Source organism: Xiphophorus couchianus, chromosome 12 (assembly GCF_001444195.1).
Source record: "Xiphophorus couchianus chromosome 12, X_couchianus-1.0, whole genome shotgun sequence".
In the NCBI taxonomy this organism is placed as follows: domain Eukaryota; kingdom Metazoa; phylum Chordata; class Actinopteri; order Cyprinodontiformes; family Poeciliidae; genus Xiphophorus; species Xiphophorus couchianus.
This window is the reverse complement of record NC_040239.1, coordinates 15,020,796-15,043,026: the sequence shown is the minus strand read 5'-3', so window position 1 is coordinate 15,043,026 and position 22,231 is coordinate 15,020,796. Positions and strand designations below refer to the sequence as shown.

The following is a 22,231-nucleotide window of genomic DNA, read 5'->3' as shown; positions in this document are numbered from 1 at the left end:
GATCCGGCTGGATCTGTGGGTTGTGGGTGTGTACTGTTACTAAGTGTGATGCTTGTGGTTTAAATCCATCTCCTAAACTCTGCCCTAATTTTACCAAGCAGTATAGTCTAAAACTGAAAGCTTTAGTGAAACATGTGACTATAAATGTCAATAAAATATATTTTAACCACCTAATAAAAGGTCAATAATAAAAGTGTTGTTTGATCAAAAAATTCGTATTAATTCAACTGAAAAACAAGTAAATGTGTGAGAGAATGTACATAAAAAGATGGACAAGCCTGATTGCAGTGTGCACACCTTTAACCACGCAAACCATATAGTGAATAACCCGTTAATTCAATTTCAGCCCCCAGTCTGAATGATGGCTCAGAAGCAGTTTCTAGACTTTTCGCTTCTTAGGTGTAAAACTCGCTGTGTTTAAAGCATAACTAACTCAATGTAGTTAATGGGTACTTTTTTTAGTAACGTAATTCCACTTAGTGAATTAAGTTACTAAAAAAAAGTTTCAATAATATTTTAATTTCTTGAATAAGTCAGAAATTTAAGAGTTTATGTGAGGTAAACTGGACAAATACAACAAAGTTGAGATGTAAGAAACTCATACACCTCTAACAAAGACCTGAACTACCTGAGTTGAAAGGTGGTTTAGCCAAGTGTTACTTTATGTTGTTCACATTGCTATTATTTTTATTTTTGTTATATTTTTTCATATGAATTATTTGAGATGTATATCCCATTAACAGTTACAAATGTTTTTAAAAAATGGATCTTTATGTCAGACCTTATGTCTCAAAAACCTGGTATTTCTGCAGTGCTGGGGAGACGTTTTATATCCAATATACTGTTAGAGCTGAGAATGGCTGTATTAAGAACACATTTACTTTGAAGTTTGAAAGCTATTGTTTATTCAGTGCCGTTATTTCAAACTGCTGCTACAAAGCCATAAGAATCTCTAAAGATCCACTTTAGGACTCTACAGCATCTGTTCTTGTGTTCTGTCAGACAAATGTGTGTGTCACATAAGAATGCTTTATATAAAAAACATACACAGAAACACAGCAGACACAGGGTCTGTGCAGCATCAGTGTTTTACACAGACACTATTCTTCTCTGCCAGCTATGATCTACAGCTTCTACACTATGCACCTTTTGCTAAAATTGAATATATACTGTACTTATACATACATATATATAGTGCTGAGTCAAGGTTGTATGCAGGGTTACATATAATCTGATTTGGGACCCTCCTTCCTAGTAAGAACTTCACCACCACTAACAGCATTCAAGACAGATTTGGTGATATCTAAGGTGACCGATTATAATTGGCTGACCTTAAATGTAATCACTAATACTAATGATTTGCTACGATGTATTTGTGACCAAACCAAGCACAAATTCAAGGAAAAAAGTTAACTTATAGCTATGCTAATATGCTTAACAATGGTGAACATTCTTTGTACTTTTATAAGATAAATCACTTTATTTTTATCTGAAAAAGTGGCAAATAAACAGATTAAATAAGGCCTCAAGGAAACAAAGAAAAAGCTGCCGATGGGAAATATATCTTCAAGTGTAGGATTTTACACAAAAAACAGGCACTATTTAGCATTCAGAAATATTCGCAGACAAACTGATGAATTAGTTACACCAATTTGAAAATAAGTTTTTATGATAACTGACAAGCCTAAAGAAAAAAAAAGATAAGTGAGTGTAGCATTTCTCAGTAAGAAATATTTAGAAGCTCAATAATCTGCACACAAGTTTAACTTTGTTCAACAGGAATGCACATGCAAAGCTTCATTACAGTGACAGGGATAGATTAGATTATTCACATGGGTCACACTAACCTAACTAACAAAGTTAGGCTACAAATGTTGGTTGTTGGTTCTGGTTTTACACTGAAACAAAAATGGCTACTTTGGCAATAGTGGAATGAAGAATCAAAGATTCATAAAATAACAGAAGATATACTTGCATATTAAGGGACATAACTTTAGATAATTAGTGACAGGAGAAATACAAAAAAAAAAACTAATATAATGAAGTGTTTCACACAAAAAGTTAAAACTGTATTCACAATAGGAAAATTGAAAAAATAAGGCAGGACTTAGGAACAGTCAGTCAATTGTCAATACAGATATCACTGACATCTTTGAAAATCTCCCCAGGCAGGTTACCTGACGTGGATGAATTTGCCATTAGATGGTGACTGTGGGACGGTTGAGAGTGAAACACTTCTTTATTGTCACACAGAGGACTTTAACAACACCTTTAACAAGACAGACAATGGCTGACAGACAATCTTCAGGAAAACAACAAAACTTTGCTCCAATTACAAGTTGATCCCACTCCTCAGCCACCGTGAGGGAAGCTGCTCAGGGTACTCTAGGGTGTCGGAAAGGAGCTTCTGACTGAATGTTCAACACCAGCTTCAGAAAGAGCAGAGTGGCTCTTCCTTGTTACTGATTAGGTGGATATGGGGTCTCATTTTAAACAGGATTGGACAGAATCCATGCTAAAAGTGCACATATGCTCTAAAAGCAAAAATAATATACATCCCCCTAAAAAAATTCTACTTTATAAAACCATGCGCAACATGGTTTCATTGGAAGAGACTTAAAAGAAATATCTGCTAATGACAGTAAATGTCTAAGCAAAATTCAGGTGTGTATTAAACACAAAAGGGAAAATGTCCCTAACAATCGACAAAGGCTATAAAACATTTTTGAACAATTTGGAATTTTTTGTTTTACAGTGAAAAAATATGTACAGCTGGAAAACAATGAAGACAGTTGCCAATCTGTCTTGAATGGCATCCCAGCAAGTTCACCCCAAGTTCAAACCTTGGAATGCTCAAAGATATTCCAAAAATTTCATCGACTAAACTAAGATTCTATACAGACCTTAGCTGGCATGCTACATGTTAGGCTTCACATTTGTCTAGTTAGTAAAAGACTAAATTAAGGGTCAAGACAGAACAGTTTAGGGATTAGTAAGAAAGCATCTGTAGCAATATCTTTTGAGCACATGAGAAAATATTTAGATGCTTAGCCACCATCTTCTACACCTTTGGTGAAAAACAAATTTAGCAGATAGTCACATTTTCCTTCTGGCCTCAACACTTGTGTTGTTTAGTCAATCATAAAGTCCTATTTATAACAATGTAGGGTGATCTGAGAGGCAGTTAAAGTTCCAACCTGGTCAAATAATACAAATCATCCTGCAAATCTGAAATTAAAATATTACTGGCATGTTCTTAAAGTATGCACAAGTGAATGACAGTAAAGTTCAATAATCTATTGAATTGTAATGTTGTAAAAATGATGAACAAAATATCCTGCCACAACATTAGGAAACCAAAAATATGTTACTAGTTTAGTTTGACAACATCTAGTTAAGAAACAATGCAAAATCACAAAGCAAAAATACCATTGATTTTTTAAACTGTTTAAACTTTGACAACACATAACAGCAACGTCACTCAGCAATCTTGGCAACATATCTTACAAGTGCTGTAACAAGAAACCCCATGATAAATTAAGAAAGTCTAAGATCTACTGTCTCCCGCTGAGGACAAAACATAAAAAATAAAGTCTCTGTGTTGGTTAGTGTCTTGCTGTGTACCACAGGAACAGAGAGAGAATGTGTGTAGAGAAGGAACGCTGATGGTGTTAACATTACAGCTGCTATGTGTTTATTTCTAAAAGTTCTGGTCTGTGGTGTCTCAGTCATCTGCAATGACTCAAGCAATTACTTTCCATTCAGTGTGCATGGTTGCACGAGTTCAGATGTGTTCGAGTGTAGGTGGTTATTAAAGGGATATCGCCATATTTCCAGCATTAGCGTTGATAATGTGAAGAATGTGGATATTATAGTGTATTCATGTGTTGGAGAGTGACTATGTTAGTTCATGTGTGTTTAAAGCTGAATGCGTTTCACTGTCTCCTATGCCTGATTAGCCTCCCATTAACTTAGTCACATATCACCCATCAGTGGCTCCAGGCCTTCTCTTAACTATCTCACTGGCCAAACATGCTGCCAGCTGAAACCCTGCACACAGTAAGCAGGCACACTCAACATCCATTCCCATCTGGACACCCATTAGGTACCTATCATAGCGTATGATGATTGTCTCTATTGCAAAGCCATTTGGTTAAAAGAGTAACTCTTGATATGCACAAATGACCCTGAATAACAGGGTGAATCTATTTATTTTTCTGACGTGACAGTTCAGGACAGAATTAGAAAAAAGTGTAACAGAAATGTATGGCCAAATGCCTCACATATAATGACAAACTGTTGAAGCATTCTGCATGTTAAGACTTGTACAATGAAATTATTTTTAAATGTTGTGGAAGTTGAGACAATTCAACAGAGACACATACAGTACATTTTGCTCTACAAGACAAAATAAATTGAAAATGTAGAAAAAAGCAGACAATTACATGATCACTTACATGATGTAAAGAAAAAAGCATTTGCAACTTGCTCAGAGGAACAGGAAACTGCTTCTTTTTTTTTTAAGGGCATAAGTGACTAAATGGTTTAAAGATTGAACAAGCAGTTTTGAGAATTTCAATTTTGTTCTAAGAAATGCAAAAAGCTAAAACTGCAATGAGCAGGCGAGAGACAGCTGAACGTTGAGTTAAAAATGTGCGTTTTTTGTTTTTTATTTTACAAGAGGCCTTGTCAATTTTGATAGATCTTTTTCTGTATAAAAGACAGACAGACGGACAGACATCTATTCAGATGCCAAGAGAAGAAGGAGGGGTAAAGCGAGGGAGCATGACTGCATGGAAAACTCTAAGCCCTTTAGTCCCTCTGTGCTACAGTTGTGACAGCCAGCTATGCTGTGCTCCTCCTCACCTGTTATCTGTCCATCACTTAATTGTGTTTACCATGATGTGCAGCCTGCACTATCAGGACTTGAGCTCACAATTATCAAGACATCTATATGATTAATGTGAAAAATGTTTCAGAATACTAATATAAATATAAACTAAAATTCCCTCAACTAAAAAAAAATAAAATAAACTACTACTATTAATATTTACCTGCAAAATTAACAATAAATAGTCAAACTTCATAACTACATCACCCTGCATTGATTTAAGGTCATCTATTAAATACTTGTCAGTGTGCCTTTATGAATGTTTTGTGTGGTGTAATTTAATATTATTTTTTCATGATTATGGAAGTTATATCAGGTGAATAGGAGGTGTGGGACATTGAAAAAAGGTTAATATGTTGGTAAACGGCACATAAAAATAATTATTACTCAATATATTTATAAATATCACTCTATCTTTCTAGCTCAAACAGCACTCAAATTAGCTTTGAATTATTATTATTATTATTTTTAAATAGACAAGAACTGATCAACTGGGCAGAATGTTTCCAATTTTTCCTTGCTCAGATTTTATCTAATTTTCTTTTGGGATTAACAAAGTATTTTGGAACTGAACTGATCTGTGATTGCCAGACAAAGATGGTGGAAACCATTTTTTCTCACTCTTTGTTAAATGTAGCAAAACAGATTCAAATCCACTACTTCTATCAAATAACCTGTGGGACATTTTTAAATTTCAACATATTTTGGGATACTAAGCAGTCAGAAAGTTCACTTATACTTCAGGCTGGTACACATAAAGAAAAAAATCTTCTCACTCTCTACCCCTCTCCATCTCGCATACACACACTCCACACACACACAGTATGTCTTTCTATGCACGCACACACACACAATTTCCTCTCCAGCTGCGTCTTAAGAAGTCAGTGCCAGACTGGTAATCTGACTGGGCTAGAAGTTACCCGATCTGGATCCATTACAGCATACAATACCCCTCAGTCTCAAACTCTCCACACTTCCACTAACTGAACATTTTAGAGGTCATCTGAATAGAACCATCTCTTCAATGTTTATACAGCCATTCTATGGGAAACATGCTGCATTAGGCCCATGTAAACAAGTTAATGCTTTCTCCTTTGGATGTCATACTCAACTTCTACCGAATTGCCCTCTAGACCCTGTTTTGGTAATTTCATCCAGCGGCTGACTACTGAATGTGATAAGGAAAGGGCTAAGGTGTGAGTTTACTGTAGTGTACTTTATACACATTTCCTATAACTGACATAATCACTTTACCTCTCAGCCCTAAAGCCTGTACATTAGTGGTTCTAATATATATCAGTTTCCATCAAGTGAATGAATGCATCCTGGCAAAAAAAAACCTTTTAGACTGCCGAATACCGAGGAACCAGCAAAAGTTGCAGCTCTAGGGCACAGTGCCTCTTAAAAAATGTATAAAAATAAAATTCTTGATCAAAAATATTGCAGTTTACTTTCTACAAGGACAATTCTTTTTTTCCCTGCATGCTGCAAAAGACGAAGATGAAAATCTTTGAATCATGAACACAATTACAGCAAATTGATCTTTCTGAAAATTCTCAGAAAAGAATTAAACACCTTTACAGAAATTACAAGTTCAGCAACATAATTAGAATTGCACAAAACAAAAGAAGCTAATGAGAGTTTTATTCCTTTAGAACTGAGTATTTTCCCTGCGATGTGCAACAGCCTTATTAGAGAGCAGTGACAAAAGCAAAGCAACTGGCAGGGGCTTTGACTGTGAAAACTGATACAGTAGTGCTTATTCCCACCAAGGACAATGAAATGTAAGCTATCGCACTCCCTCGTCACTTCCCAGAACTCACATTGAGGACTACAGCCGGGTGTAGGTGGAAGGTCAAAAAATATGTGCATGTGTGATTCCGAAAGTGAATGAAGTCAGTGTGCTTCCAGTCTCCTTGCAAACTAATAGCTACAAGGTCTTTTATTTGTTTGGTCCAGAGACAATGACAAAAATGCCAAAGAGCAAACTGTGCTCATCTGAAAGGCACAACGGAGGAGCTGTCAGCAGCTTGTCTTCAACTGCAAAACAACCAGCTGACTCTATAATTCAGTTCATAAGGAATCTGTGAGTTGTTTTACAGTGGGAGTGTGGGCAGACAGTTAAAACAAACAAGTGAAAATAAAACACCTGCTTTAGCTATGTCAGCTTTTTCTTTCTTACTGTCCCTCTTTCTTTTTCTCTCTTTCTTACAAATATTGGCCTGTTCAGTCGGAGCAGAGCGTGTTGTCAGAACAATCCATCATCTGTGTGTCAACCACTGAATGATCCCGTTTCCAGACCAGTCAATCATCTACTGAACGTGTCAACAAATGCACAGGGCTGTTGCAAGTGTAAACAAAATGGTTTTAAATCAAATTGAGACGAGTGACCTGATTCAGCTTTCATAACAAAGCAACCTCTCGGGTCACAAATATGATAATGTTTTAATGTCAAGTCAGAACCTTTTAATGTTCCAATCTAAATCTAGAGAGGACTAAATTTGGTTCTTGTGGGTAAAATTCAACAAGCCACTGTTATGCCTCTGAGATGCCAAGCAAGGATGTCACAGCCTCTTGGTAGTTGACTTAAATATTCTTGGCTTGAGGGTGTGATGTGGCGGCAGCACATGGGCGTAGCTGGCTGGTGAGTTTAAGCCAAAACACACCTGATCTGCAGTGTTTCAGAGAGTACTACACGCTATTTAGCCTTTAAGACACATTGAACAGAAGAGTGTTCTTGTAGATTTCACATCCTAATTTTTTTGCTGAGAAGATAACTGTACATTTTAAAGACTTCAAGAAAACACTGTCATCTTTCATAGCACCTCACTACACTTCATTAATAACCAAATAGGAACCTTAATCAGCACCTGAAATGGCAAAGATGTGCCAGTAACAGGGAAAAAAGGAGAGTGCAATTTCCATGTTTGGGACAGGTAACAGTCCTGCACAGTGCGCAGTTGGTAGAGCTGTTGCCTTGCAGCAAGAAGGTCCTGGGTTTGATTCCCAGCCCGGGGTCTTTCTGCATGGAGTTTGCATGTTCTCCCTGTGCATGCATGGGTTCTCTCTCGGTACTCCTGCTTCCTAACACAGTCCAAAAACATAACTGTTATGTAAATTATCTCCAAATTATCCCTAGGTGTGTGGGGGGGTGTGCGGGCGTGTGCATGGTTGTGTGTCTCTGGCGACCTGTCCAGGGTATACCCCGCTTCTCGCCCGGAACGTTAGCTAAATAGACACCACCTCCTGACCCCACTAAGGACAATGGTGTTAGAAGATGGGAAGATGGATGGATGGGACAGGTAAGACAAATTAAGACCAATGACGAGCCTAACTTTACAAACGCTGTATCCAAACCAAGTGGACACACCTCATCTTACACTGATAGTGTAGAAGATTGCTATGACTCTTAAAGGATCTTAAGGATTATCAATAATGACCTTAATAAGTGGCACATATTAAGGTAAAGTATTATTAACACACAAAAGTGAAATGCACAAGTTTTGCTTGAAAAACATCATGAAGTAATTCTGTGGCTGTGTTGGTGGTCTGATAATACAGAGTTATTGCTATTTTTATCTAAAGCTTTTTAAGACAAAAGCACTGGCGTATTCATCATCCACAAAGTATTGTAAGGCTTTCTAACTGGTATAAACTAGATTTGGGTAAAAACCCTGAGAAAGCAGGAAATATTGTGGTGTTAGCAGAATTCAGAAGAAACAGAACCAAAGTCCGATGAAATTTTGAATAGTATTTTTAAACATCCGGAGTGTTCTGCTCAAATCTGCACAAATCAAGGACCAATCCTTTTCACTCCTTAAAAGGCTCTGGAGTAAGATTATACATGGAAAATTCAAAACCGTGTCAAGTATTTTTTATTGAATAAGAACTGGGAAATAGAAATGCAATAATTAATTTAATGTATGTATTTTTTCCCACTAAATATAAATTTTAATGTGAAATTTAGCATATGCTTTATTCCCTGGCAGCTATTCAGAGACAGAATGACCACTGGTCACATTCAAACCCTCTTTACGTTTGTGTGCTAGTTTTGAAATGGCCATTGAGTTCTTAATAACTGCTGTAGCATCTCAAAAAGCTCTGGGCAAAAGGTTTTGACTACAGATGAAAACCCAGAAGTGACATTTGCAGAAAAGACAGACATGCGAGAGGGATGGCAGAAGCACACAACAATCTCAGCACCTATGAGTAAAGGTTATGAGCCTTTGCTGACTTAAAATAATTGCTAGTGTTCAAAATAAATCTCTTTAAATAGAATAGCAGTGAATAAACATAATCAAAGAGACAAAGAAATCTTTGATTTTTTTTTACAGTAAAAGCTAAAATTATTCATAACCTGACAGATTTAAATTTAACTTGTTGTCATGTAAGAAGTTCATTTCTGAAATGAAACAGGCATTTATAAAAACAAATAATAAAAAGTATAATAAAATTATGTAAAAAATATTAAATTTTGTTCCAGAAAAATATTTTCTTTTCACATTGTAATTGTGATCTTTCAAAGTGTTTGATATCCTGAAATGTTTCTGGCAATTAAACCAATCAAAACATCCTAAGAATTGCAGTCCAGCTTTTTACATGTTTCCACTGTTATTTACTGATTACTTTTGGGCATGAGCGGCCCCTCTTCGGGGCGGGGAGGTCTCACAATAATCTATAAAAATTCTCAGTCACATCTAGGCTATTACTTTCTTTCACAAGAAAAATGTTAGTGGAATTAAAAAGCAATTTAAAACTAATTAAGGCTTATTCTTAAGTTTTTATTAAACAAGCATAACGTATTTGACAAGCTTATAAAATTGTATAACAAGCTTAAAAGGTTGTAAAAGCAAAAGTACAACTTTTCCTAAATGTGTAATAATACAATAAATCAAAGATAAAACTGACACATTCGTTTTACAACACCTCAAATATCGCACTGTTGATACCAAACATGGAAGTAACCAATGCAGCTGATGCTAGTAAACATAACAACTGTTGATGTGTGGTGGGACATTTGTCTGCCTGTTTTGAAGATTGTTTTCTTTTTTTTTTTGTTCTTTATTCTGGAATTAAAGAACAGGTGCACCAAAAGCCTGAAATAAGTTTTTTAATTTATTTTCTTAAAACTGTCACAAATATATGTTTACTGTATATACATTTGCTATTGGGTATCTATTTGTGAAAAAGATACCCAGCCTACTTTTATTTAAAAAGACAAAAATGCATAGCTATAACATTTGGTACGAAATGCTGAAAAACGAATTCTGCCAAGACATTTTCTGAAGAACTGGCACTGATAAGTTGATCCACTGGATGCAGACATGAATGAAAAAACTATCAAATATTTTGTGTCTCAGATAACCTCTACAAAAACTACTGCAACTTTAAGATGTTTGATAAAACTCACTATGATCCCAGATTATTTGCAGAAAACAGACACTGCATTACCAAAGTGTGCTTATCAAAGTCACAACTCAAAGAAAAATCTTAGTTCACACATTCAAGAAAAAACACATAACAGCTTCAAAGAGCCCATCTAATGAGCTGCAGCAGACTGACATCACTGCAAAGCCAAGGTAGAAACAGCCGAAGTGTTGAGGGCAGCAGTGACCGGAGAAAGTTCACTGTAACTTACCATTGGCCTGTTGTTGGAGGGAAAACAGTCCAAGCAATAACAGAGGACTCCGGCTCCAGAGACAGAGAGACAGGCAGCCCCTCGGCTTTTCTCCCTGCTCTGGCATGGTACAAGTCTCCCTCCTGTGCTCCTCACTTTTCCTCTGCGCTCCGTTGTTCAGCTCTTTCCACACGCCAGGCTCTGACGCTCACAACCACTGGCTCCCCCTCTGAGTGAGTGTGTGTAGTATGTGTCAGAGAGGGAGGGAGAGCAGGACATAGGGGGAGTATCAGGCATGCAAGCCACTGTGTGAGTGTGTGGGTCCGTCACAACGTGAAAAAGAGCACACCAGCACACCACACAAAACACACCAGCATCGGCAGCAGCCGTTGGTGCCAATTGTCCTCCAACCAGGTCTGACAGTAGCAGTGAGGCCAGCTGAGAGACAGGGAGAGAGAGGGAAAAAGGAGGGGGAGTTAACTTTACTCTGCTTGTGGGGAGGGCTGACCAACTCACAAACACACACACGCACACGCCTGCAGATATTCACTCACACAGAGATGGAAAGAAAACGGGGGAGGGAGAAGACATAAGCAAGAAGGGGTTTAGAAAAAGTTAGGAGTATGGAGGATACTCAAGACACAAACTAGTATCTGAAAGATTCTGAGTCTAACTGCAGATTTTGCTCGAAATAACTTCTGCCTGTACTGTGTGAGTTAAAAAATGATACAACAATTGATTACACAAAGCATTTGAGCAGTGGCAAGCTGAATACTGACTTTGTCAGGAGGCTTGTAACCTACACTACTGGTCATGTTATACTTTTGTTGTTTCAGTCTTTGTATATCCAACTTGATTATTTAGATATACAGTATATATACTGTATATATTTAAACTAATCCGAATCTTTGGAAAAGAAACATAGTTATGCATGTCTCCTAGATGTAAGGACACATGCAGAATGTTGCTACTTTTGGTTTATCTACAATATTTCATAAGTGTCAAGCACAAGTAGGTATCAGAACAACTGTCAATGGAAACATGTTGAGACAGAAAGTCAAATGCGATTCAATTAATTAAAAAAAAAACTTTATTATTCTCAGAGGGAAATTTAATGTTGCAGTAACTCTTAGTATCTATTTTTCTGCACACTCATTATAAACGTCCATCGCTGTGGTTGGATCTCACGTAGAAGTTTGTACTACATCAGATCTGAAAAACCTCTGAATGAAGATACTGTTGTGTCACAATCTTGTGAAGGACCTGCTCTTTTATTAAATGAAGGACTAAATGGAGCATTCACTTCACAAGACAATCCAGTTCCCAGACCAAGGTAAGCCTTCTTTATCACTTTGTTGAGCTTTTTCAAGTCACTGACTCTAATGCTGCTGCTCTAGGAGACAGAAAGGCTTGCACTCTCTGCAACAGACTTATAGAAGATCTGCAACATCTTCTGCTAACCTTGAACGGCCTAAGCTTCCTCAAGAAGTACAGTTCGCCCAGCCACTTCTTGTATACAACTTCACTGTTGTGTCTTCACTCCAGTCTGTTGTCCAGGTCAGTGTTTCTCAACTTTGGCCCTCAAGGCATACTGCCCTGCATGTATTAGGCGTTTCTTTGCTTTACCCGGGCTAATTTCAGTTGATAGCTGATTAACAAGCATTTGCTGAACTACAATAATCTGAATCAGGAGTGAAATATCTAAAACATGCAGGGCAGTGAATGCACCTTGAGGGTCAGGGTTGGGAAACACTAATCTAGGTGACCACCAAGATACGTCTATTCCTCCACAGCATCCACATATTCTCCAATGGTAGAACTCGTGTTTCACATATTTCTGTTTCTCATGAAATCCACAACTGATTCCTTTGTTTTGTTCTCTTTAAGATGAGATGATTGTTCCAATACAGTTCCACAAAGCAGTCTACCAACTCTCCGGACTTGGCTTCTGTTCCACCTCTGATACATAGGATAGCTGCAGCATTTCTAGTATTAGTTCTAGTATTGTCTAGAACTGCAGACTAATAATTTAACTGAATATAGAATTGAAGGGGTACTGAGAGTAGCATCCCATGTGGTGCTGACCACCAGCCACATAATCAATCTCACAAACCACAATCTTTTTATCGAGTAGTCATTAAGGATAAAAGCTGCCATAAAATTGTGAAGGCCTCTACCTGTGTCTTCTGAAATAAGAACATATAACAGAAACAAATTTGTGATTTCTTTCCATCACTACTGCCATAATTCATCATAATAGTAATATATAATGTCACATCTGTGCTGAACATGCTCTAAAAAAGAGCAGGTAGGTTTTTCCGACTGGAAAAACCAGTCGGAAAAACCTACTGGAGTTGCTTGTTGTGTCTGCAACACCTCACTAGGAAGGCGTCCACAGGCAGTGAAGGAACTTGTCCACAAAAACAGATACTACAATGGGTTGTAGATTCAAAAAATTTGAATTCTTTGTTTATTCTTCAGTCCTATATTTTACACGCAGTGCTTGAAAAACAAATTCCAACTTCATTGAATATGTACATAAAGAGAATACAGCAGAACAATTTTTGGCTATAATCTCTACATTCTCGTCTATGTGTTGACTTTAAGATGATGACCTTTAGCTGTAATTAGAGAACAGGTAATTTCAGACATATGCAAAATGATATTTAAATCAAACTGCACTAAAGGTTGTTTGACTGATAACTCTCCAGGCTCTCCTCCCATAATCAGGCAGAATCATGTCTCATTCTTTTTTACAGGGAGCAAAGTTTTATTTTTGGAAATATAACATTTTGTATCTAGAAATAGATACTTTATAAAACCATGTTGAGAACATCTCTTCGTACAGTGGTGAGCTGTTCAGGTGGCTGGCAGAGACACTTTAAAGGCGCTGTTAGAGATTACATCATACAGGCCTGAGGCTTTTATACTAATAAATAAATGGGCTGAGACACTCTAATAGACCATTTCCTTTCCAGAGCTATCCTCTTGCCTTTAAGGCATTTACTGCTGACAAAACTCCATGTGTATGTGTGTGTATGTTTCTGCTTTGAACAATTTCCTTTGAGCATGAAAAAAATGCATCACAGATTTGAACCATCACTATATAAGAAACTGATTCAATATTTTTAAAGTTTTGGTAAATGAAACAGATATGTGCTTACAGTTTATTTTCTTTGTTCGTTTTCATTAGCAAAGAAAAAGAATAGGGATAAGACTAATTATCTCTCCTTGGAGAAAGAAATTAAAATTACTTTATCAATAGAGAGCAGTTCCCAACCTTTCGCATACAAGATTAAAAGTTTAAGCAAAACAGATCAGATTCCTGTTCCAATTTTCAATGAAATTCTAGTCATAATTTGCACATAGAGTAAGAAGTACAAAATGAGTTTCACCAATCAGTTAAGAGATTCTTCAAACTACCCAATATTTCTTCTATTGACTTTCATTTTGGGCAGACAGGCAAAATAAAGGAAAATCTGAGTATTTAACTGAGAAAAAAAAGACAATTTTCAGTCCATTTAGGCAGTTTTAAAATAAAATTGATAGAGACAATTTAAAAAAAATGAGTTATGATTTGATTTGAAAATACAAATGATATTTTAAATCCATAAATTTTCTGTTGGATTCAAAACTATTCCTATCGAGGACATGCAATATGTTTGCCTTTTATTTAATGTACTAGATCCCTTAAAAAGAAAACAACAACACAATCTGAATTGGTTAAAATCATTAACAACAGGTCAGACCTCAAAGAAACATGATTGCTGAATTTCTATTGTTGACATAACTTTCAAACTACAAAGACAGTGAGTATGTCATCGGATAATTTTTATCTATTTTGGAGCAGATAAATCTCATAGATTATTAGATGTCAGGTCTATATACAGTAGGCAGAGCCCACACAATATTTCTTAGAATAAAAGGTCCAAATCAGAATTGGCATGTCAGAAAGACAGGAAAAAAATATTTACTGGCTAATATGCTGATAGTAATATTACCACATCAAAATACCAGATTGGGAATTTTGATAGAGATTTTATTTCACATCAACATAAAAATAAAAATTCCCTCTACTCTTCTTAATAATCTATTTCACTCATTATTGCATATTTTTCAGTTTTTGTAAAGCAAAAAATTTGCCTGCCCTCTCTCCCCCTTGCTTCTGTCTTTCTTTGCTACACTCCTCCCCTCACTCCCCTTCTCTGGTGAACCAGAATGTCATTTCAAGCATGTCTAACTGCGGGAAGCCTTTTAAAAACTGTGACAGCATTTGCCCCCAATAGCTGCGAAACTGTGTATGTGAGTGTGGATGTTTGTGTGTGTCATGGGGCATCAGTCTTCAATACCTTTAAGTAACAGTTTTTGAAGGGGTCACTTCTTGATCTACATATGATATCTTGTCTTCAAGCAAATCAGCACAGACATGCATCACACACACAAACACACCCCCAGCGCGCGCACGCACACACGCCTGCTTCTCTTCACAGGAGTCACCCTCATGCTGGGTGCATGATAAATGGCTCACACTGGCACAAGCAAAAGATGAGCAGTAAAACTAAAGAAAAAAAAACAGAGGCAAACAAAAGGACAGTGACAAGAAAACTATAAAGAAAGGTGGATGTATACGCTCATTTAATACAATGATTTCTGATGAACAAGTGATAAAATGATGCATGGCAACCTTTAGGGCAGATGTGAGAGTTCAGAGAATAGAAGAGAAGAGGATGAAAAGCAGTAACATTATTTGAAAAACTTCCACTTTAAGCCACAAATGAAGTTGCCTACATCTGAGTCTTCAGCAGGAATGTTTCTCTGTCTCATAGGTTAGCAGCATTCAAACTGCTTTTGCTCATTTGGATGAAAAACAACAGCTAATGCCTGAGGTCAGTACTTTACCTGATGTGCAATTCTGAATTATTTTTGACATGCTGACACAACACAACAAAATAATAATATCTTTCACTGGGGCTAAAATTTATACTTCAGTATCTTGTCTTTTTAGAAGATGAATCTTTAGGACATTTGTCTTTATTCTCTTGAGTTTAGATATTATATTATAAAAAGCATGACACATTGCTAGTTAGCAGTTTGTCAATGGGGACAACCTTTGTGGTGAGAGAGACAAATCTTTTCTGGTGATGCTGGAAAACCCAACACCTTTGTTACATCAGAAAAGGTTGCTAAATGCATTGAAGCCTCCTTCAGATTAATGATATGTTTTATGCTTGTGGCACAAAAGAAAATGTGGGAAATTAATGTTCCAACAAAAATATCTATTCCTTCTGTCTTTATAAAGAAACATGCAACATTCCACCTCTTTGTGAAGAACGACAAGCATCCTATGTGATTTAAAATGAATGAAAGCCCAATCTATAATCTTCAATTAAACTGCTTAAGTCACATTAAACCATGTAAAATGCATAGTCAGCTAATTTATACCATCTCAACTTACTTTTCACTGTTCCCTTAAAGAAACCATTATCCTTTTATTTGATGTGAGCTGACAAGGAGACAGAGGATTAGGTCAGCCTTTGAGAAACACCTCTGTGGCACAGCAGCACATCTGCTAATCCCCATCTATTCACTTCAGTTTATCTTTAAACTAACAAGCAGTTTAACATAATCTACTTTAAACCTGTCTGTTCACTCCCATTCAATTCTGCATTTACATAGCAATCCTTTCTGCCTGAATGCTTTGTTGAACAAGAAAGAGAGACACTGTGTGTGGGAGTTGAGCTGGTTTCCTCCTTTTCTATGGACCATTTCTGCTCTGAAATTCTCCACCTGGAGAAAATCCACACTGCAATGAGGAAAATTGTTTTTGTTTGGTTGCTCAGTACTTCACGTTAGTAGATAAAGACATTTAGCCTACAGATGTTTAAAGTAATAATTATAAAATAGTCTTAGAGCATGATTATTCCACAAAGTAAATAATTGTGAGGAGGGGAAGAAAAATAAAGAGTAAGAAAGGGTCAGAGGTGTTTAACATTGTCGTCAGTATTTGGTCTGGTGCCTGGGGTCCACTAAAGCATTTTGTAACCTATCACAACACCTAAAACGGCTTAGTTCCCAGAGTGGGAAGAAAGGCGTGATGATGGAGCAGTGACAGTTTCACCTCTGACCTCCTGTGGTATGGTTTCTTTATGTCTGCATTGCTCAAAGAGAATTTCTGCTATTTGTGCTAAAGTAGGGGGAGAAGGGAGTTAGCTTCACAGCAGAATCAGTTTGGGAACATTGGTCCTGGATGCTGACTGCTTAGTTAGAAACTCAAAAGTCCAATCTTTTTAAAATCAGGGAAAGTGCCTTACTAAAAGCAACCATCTCAAAACACTTAGGAAATGCACAGACCTCCATAATAATGAGTCCGAGTGACCAATGGTGGCATATGTTTCCAAACTGGTCCTTGAGACGTTTCATTCAGTGATAATGCAACACAAATCTGGCACAAACTTCCAGAAAATGCAAAACAGCCAAGCCAGTGAGTTACTTAAGAAAAAGGCTAAAAACTCACTTGTTTATAGTTGCCTTTGATTTAGAAACAGTTGGAACAATGTTTTTAATCAATGATTGATATATTTGGTGTGTATTTGATTATGATTGATGATTTTGATGATGATATTTAACAAATGAGATGTTTGTTGATTGTTTCATGGTTGCTTGCTGTATTGTGTTTTGGTCAATCATGTAAAACACTTTGAACTGCCTTAAGGCAACAATTATTTCTGAAATATGAAATACAACTAAACTTGACTCAGCAAGAAGCATCCAACAAATACCTTTCAAAAAGGGGGATTATGCCCTCTCCCTCATAATGCCACCAGGGGCAGCTGCCCATTATGGCCCATATCAAAAATCGCCATTACTGTTGGAATTGATTATTTTCTTAATTCACAAGGTGTTTAAAAATAAAGCCAAACATCCTAGAGAAATGCAAAAAAAACTGTTTAAAACATAATTTGACACGCTGAAAAATAATAAAGATGAAAATTCCCCCAAATGCCACTGTCATTTAATTCGCTTCTACAAAAGCATGCCATAATAGAACTTTTTTTGTTGTTTTACTGCACTTCGTTTTGTAAAATATATATATATTTATACCCTGCATTGTGTAATAGTGGTAATTAAGTTGAATTTCCTAATCATTTAGCCAAATGATTCCTTAATCATTTGGCCTCAAATGCCTGTCAGGATCACACAGAATGAATATTTTGATTGGCTGAGATGCTAAAGCAGACAAAAAATGGTGGGGAAATTGCAATGGTGGAAAAGAAAGAAACCAGTCAGCAAAATGTGGGTTAAACATGATCCACATTGCAATGTTGAGCAACATATCACATTTACATGTTTCCTGATATTTTGCACCCTTACTTCTCAGCTCAGTACAGTCAAAACTGGTTACTGGCAAGTCAAAAAGTGAGGAAGTTTTTTTTTCCTGTGTTGAGCAAAATGCAGATTTTACTCAATTCACAATTAACTCTAGCAACTTTAGAAAGACTTCACTATTCCTTTTAGCTTGCTCTTCCTTTCTGACTCTTGCATGTTGATACTGACAAAATGGCTTTACCTTTCACATCTGCCAACTTGCATTCATTCTTATCAAAGTTGTTCTACCCATTTACTGCTTTTTCTTGAACTCTACTGCAAGATAAAGAGGGATGTTCATTTCTAGGTGAACTCAAGAGGTAGTGGTCCTCTAACCTTCGAAATGAACCTTTCCTGCTCTGTTTGGAAGATTAGGTGACCACTAAACCAAAAGAAATGAGACACCTTAGTCTGCCAGGCAGCACAGAAACAGTGGCAGCTGGCCTTAGGAGGAGGCATGATTATTATCTCAATCCGAAACTACATTCTTCCATTTCTGGATTTCAAAAAAGTAAATTCTGCATTTACTTTAATCTTCAAATTACTGAAGTATGAACTAAAATTTTCCCTTTAAAATAAACTGAAATCTTTCAGCAAAACAGCTTAGGCATGTTTAAAACATTAACACTAAAGACAAATTCACATGCAAGCAGACACAGAAGCTCTCCAAGGCAGATGTTGAAATATTTAAACTTAATGAAAGTCTATTGATTGATTGGGAATTACTTTTACAGTGTGCTGCAGTAATTTGAAATAGTCACATTATCATCTTACAACTAGCATATAATTATTGGCAGGGATGACGAGAAAGACCAGAAATCAAAACTTTTGTTTCAGACGATCGACCCTTCTAATCCCAATGCGGTAATGAATGTGTGGTTTATTGCTGTAGTAAATTTCTTGCAAAGATAGCTAGTTTTGCTTTTAAATAAAGTGCTATGTAGAGTAATATATCTAAATGATAAATATCCTGATAGTTGACTAAAAGGCACATAATTTTTAAAGTCAATTTTCCCATTGTATCAAAGTAAAACAAATTGAATTAATACATTTGAGATTTTTGTAAAAACAAACACAAAAGCATGTGAATTGATTGTGAGTGTAGAAGTAGGACAGCAGGAATCAGGGTTGCTAAAGAAGAGTCCAGCTGGTCAAATGGGTGGAATGTCAACAATGGCATGGCGAGGTAGAAAAACCTCCCAGAAAAGATCCTGAGTGGGAGCTGAAAGAGTAAGAGCTGTCCCACCTACTCTGTGGGATCCGTCTCTGCCTACTATAGTGATTCATAAATCCACTTTTCAAACAATGAGGATCAGATGCTGCAGCCACCCACCCACGTGGATTTTGACTGCCATCTGTAACTAAATAAAGGTTGCAAATCAAAAATGCAATTTATTTTTACTTTAACAAACTTTATTTATGGACGACATGACTGAATAGATAATAAATGTTTTTGAGATCTTATCTAAGAGGTGTCAAAAAAAACAAAAATATCAGTAAGTATTCTAGTAAAATAACAGATGGATTGGTTGTAGTTAGAAAAACAATTCACTTAAAATTTCAAAAATCCATCTAAAGTCTACTTTGGTTCTTATACTTATTTTTCCCTTACTAAACTAATCCATTAAATTAAAGTCAGTATCTAACATCATGACAACATTCCAATTGTCCCCTATGTCAGACACCCAGGATTTAATATTTTTGTTTTGCTATGTGTGGTGTCATGAGATTAAGGTTTAAACAGTTCTTAATGCCTGCAAAGGAGATCAACTAGATCTAAAAACATCTGAAATTGATTGTTTTACACTATATACAAGATTTCAAGTGACATCCAGTTTTTGTATAACTATATATTCATTCTTATAGCAGGTAATTTGATACATTAATAAGACAAGACATATGAGCTTTATGTTAACATGTCAAAATGAAAAGAAAAACACAAATCAATATAGAAAGCAAAGTTTAGAATAAAGCTACACTTTGTGAGTAGACGTAGCAGCAAAAAACAGGACTAATTGCTCTTATCATAGGTGAGACAATTATTTTCATTAATGCTGAAAAAATATCTTGAATATTACAAATATAATCAGGGTTTTAGAGAGCAAATGTGACCTAACTTCTCAATGGTTTCAATAACAAAACCCCGGGAAGTATTTTCATACAATCAGTTTAATTCACATAAAATATGAGAAGCACAATTTGAAATTTGTATTCAAACAGTGTGACTTGCTGTCATGCAAAGGAAATATTGACCAAAGATTTTTCTGAACTGAAGAAGTTACTAAAATCCTGCTGGAAACAGTTCAAAAAGCTGCAAAGGAGGCACATGCCTGTCATGAGGCAAAATAATTGAAAGAGTTGCGGTTTTGTTGCTGACCTAGAGCAACAATTTGAAGAAGCAGTTTTAAAACCTCAAACTGACAGTGGAAAACTAGTTATGAAATTAGCAAACAAAACTAATTTACAATATCTAAATATCTATACTTGTCAAGGAACATTTGTTACAGTTAGATCATTGGTAACTCTTTTTGACAGGTCATGAGGACTGACATACAAACATGGGCTTCTGGTAATTCCAATTAACCATTTTACACTAACCTAGTTTCACCCGTAGTCTTTGGGGCCTTCCGCTAATAACAGAGCAACACGTGTTTCTGAGGCAAATGGCTATTTTTTGAAGCCAAGAATCCTTCAGTTTAATATAACGACTCACTCTTGGATGCAGGGTGACAGATCTGAAGCACCAACAAATTATCTGAAAAATTAACAGAAGAGAAAAGGAAAAACTGTTCCCTGTTCTAGGACTTGTTTAGGGCCAAACAGCTTGGTGACACCAGGGGCTTTAACCTGACCTACAAACCGTCTGTGAACCCCACACCTGCATTAACACGAGAACTCACACTGATACAAAGACAGATATCCATCCACACACAGATGCAGTAACCACACATTCCATAACACTTGATTACCCATAATACGAGTTCATTTAGAGCAGCCGAAGGCCCACAATTTGAAGGACTGATAACACCACCTGGTTGGAAAAACAGTGCTTCTTTGTAAGTGTTCTCCTTTCTAGACTTTACCAAACAATTACAAACATCATGTAAAAGATTTAAGAGATCTTCCTTAACAGAAAGGAGAGAGGTTCAAGGTGAGGGTAAAGATGACAGGAAAACTAGAGTCAGGTAGTTGGATTAAAATAGGCAAATCAGAATAACAAAAAGAGGTTATGATAAAGCAAGGCATGTTTATTTTTATAGTACATTTCAACATCGAGGGAACTCAAAGTATTTTCCACAATGAAAACACAAATCAGCAAACATTAGATTTTCTCCAAACTCTAAACAGTTGGGGGTTTAGCCTTGATTTAAGAAACTTAGTATTTCAGCAGTTTTGTTGTTTTCTGTAAGTTTGTTCCAGATAAGTGGAGCATAAAAACTGAATGCTGCTTCTCCACTGAAACTAACATCAAAGCTGTTTAGCTGTTGAAAAACAGCTTTTCCAATAACTTTGCAGATTAATGGAAGATTGCAAACTGGCCTGTAATTTCCCCATAGCGACTTTTCCACATTGTTCTTTTTCAGTGGTGGTTTGATAACTGCTGTTTTTAAGCCTGGGGGAAACACCTGATAAGGGGGAAACATTTAGAAATTGAATCAGATTAGACACAATGACAGGCAAACCTTTCTTAAAGAAAAATATACCTTAATCTCCATACTATAGACACTGCTATAAACAATGCGATGCAACTAATATACAACTTTTTCCCAACTGGTCTTGCAAAGCTTGCAAGATGCACAGTGAAGAGAACAACACAAGATCAAGTAGAAAGAGTAGCAATGAATGAGTGATTGAGGAAGTGTGTGTAAGTCCAGGGATACCTGCAGGATGTTATCGGATGGCACGCACAAAAACCATCATCATTTTATCTAATAACTGTTAGCTAAAAACCAAGATGGTTTGCAGCTCTCTACTTCCTGAGCTTTTACAACCATTGCATCCATCTGAATCATTATTGTTGCAAATCACTGACAATATGTATTATTTTAAGATTGGATTGTTATTGAAAAAGAAGAGAGTCAGACAAAAGAAGCACTGCATTGTTAAAATGAGGTGGGGGAAGTGATGGGAGCAATGCCAATGTCAGGCTAGTGGTGGTGAAGCATGATGGTCCACTTGGGGTGAGTGGCGCAGTGGGATAAGAGCGTGGGGAGTTCATGCCCCCGTCAGGCCCTTTTCACACTGCATAAACAAAGAGATTACAGTGAGAAGGGGCTCTGTGCAGCTAACAAGCAAGGGTACCCACACACACCCATTTCAACACAGGCACACAGTCACATACAGAACTCATACTTTCA

The 22,231-nt window shown here is 36.6% G+C and overlaps 1 protein-coding gene across 5 annotated transcripts in view; it reads right to left on the bottom strand.

Moving 5' to 3' along the window:
- Positions 1–22,231, bottom strand: part of bmpr1ba (bone morphogenetic protein receptor, type IBa) — a 68,816-nt gene that overhangs the window by 14,967 nt on the left and 31,618 nt on the right. For 4 of the 5 annotated variants that reach the window (XM_028034401.1, XM_028034405.1, XM_028034403.1 and 1 more), the window contains one exon: positions 10,530–10,946. The exons of the other annotated variant lie outside the window; for it this stretch is intronic. In XM_028034401.1, the coding sequence (XP_027890202.1) occupies positions 10,530–10,635 (106 nt within the window). In that variant the 5' untranslated portion in view covers positions 10,636–10,946. The remainder of the gene's footprint in view (positions 1–10,529; positions 10,947–22,231) is intronic. 5 annotated transcript variants of the gene reach the window in all.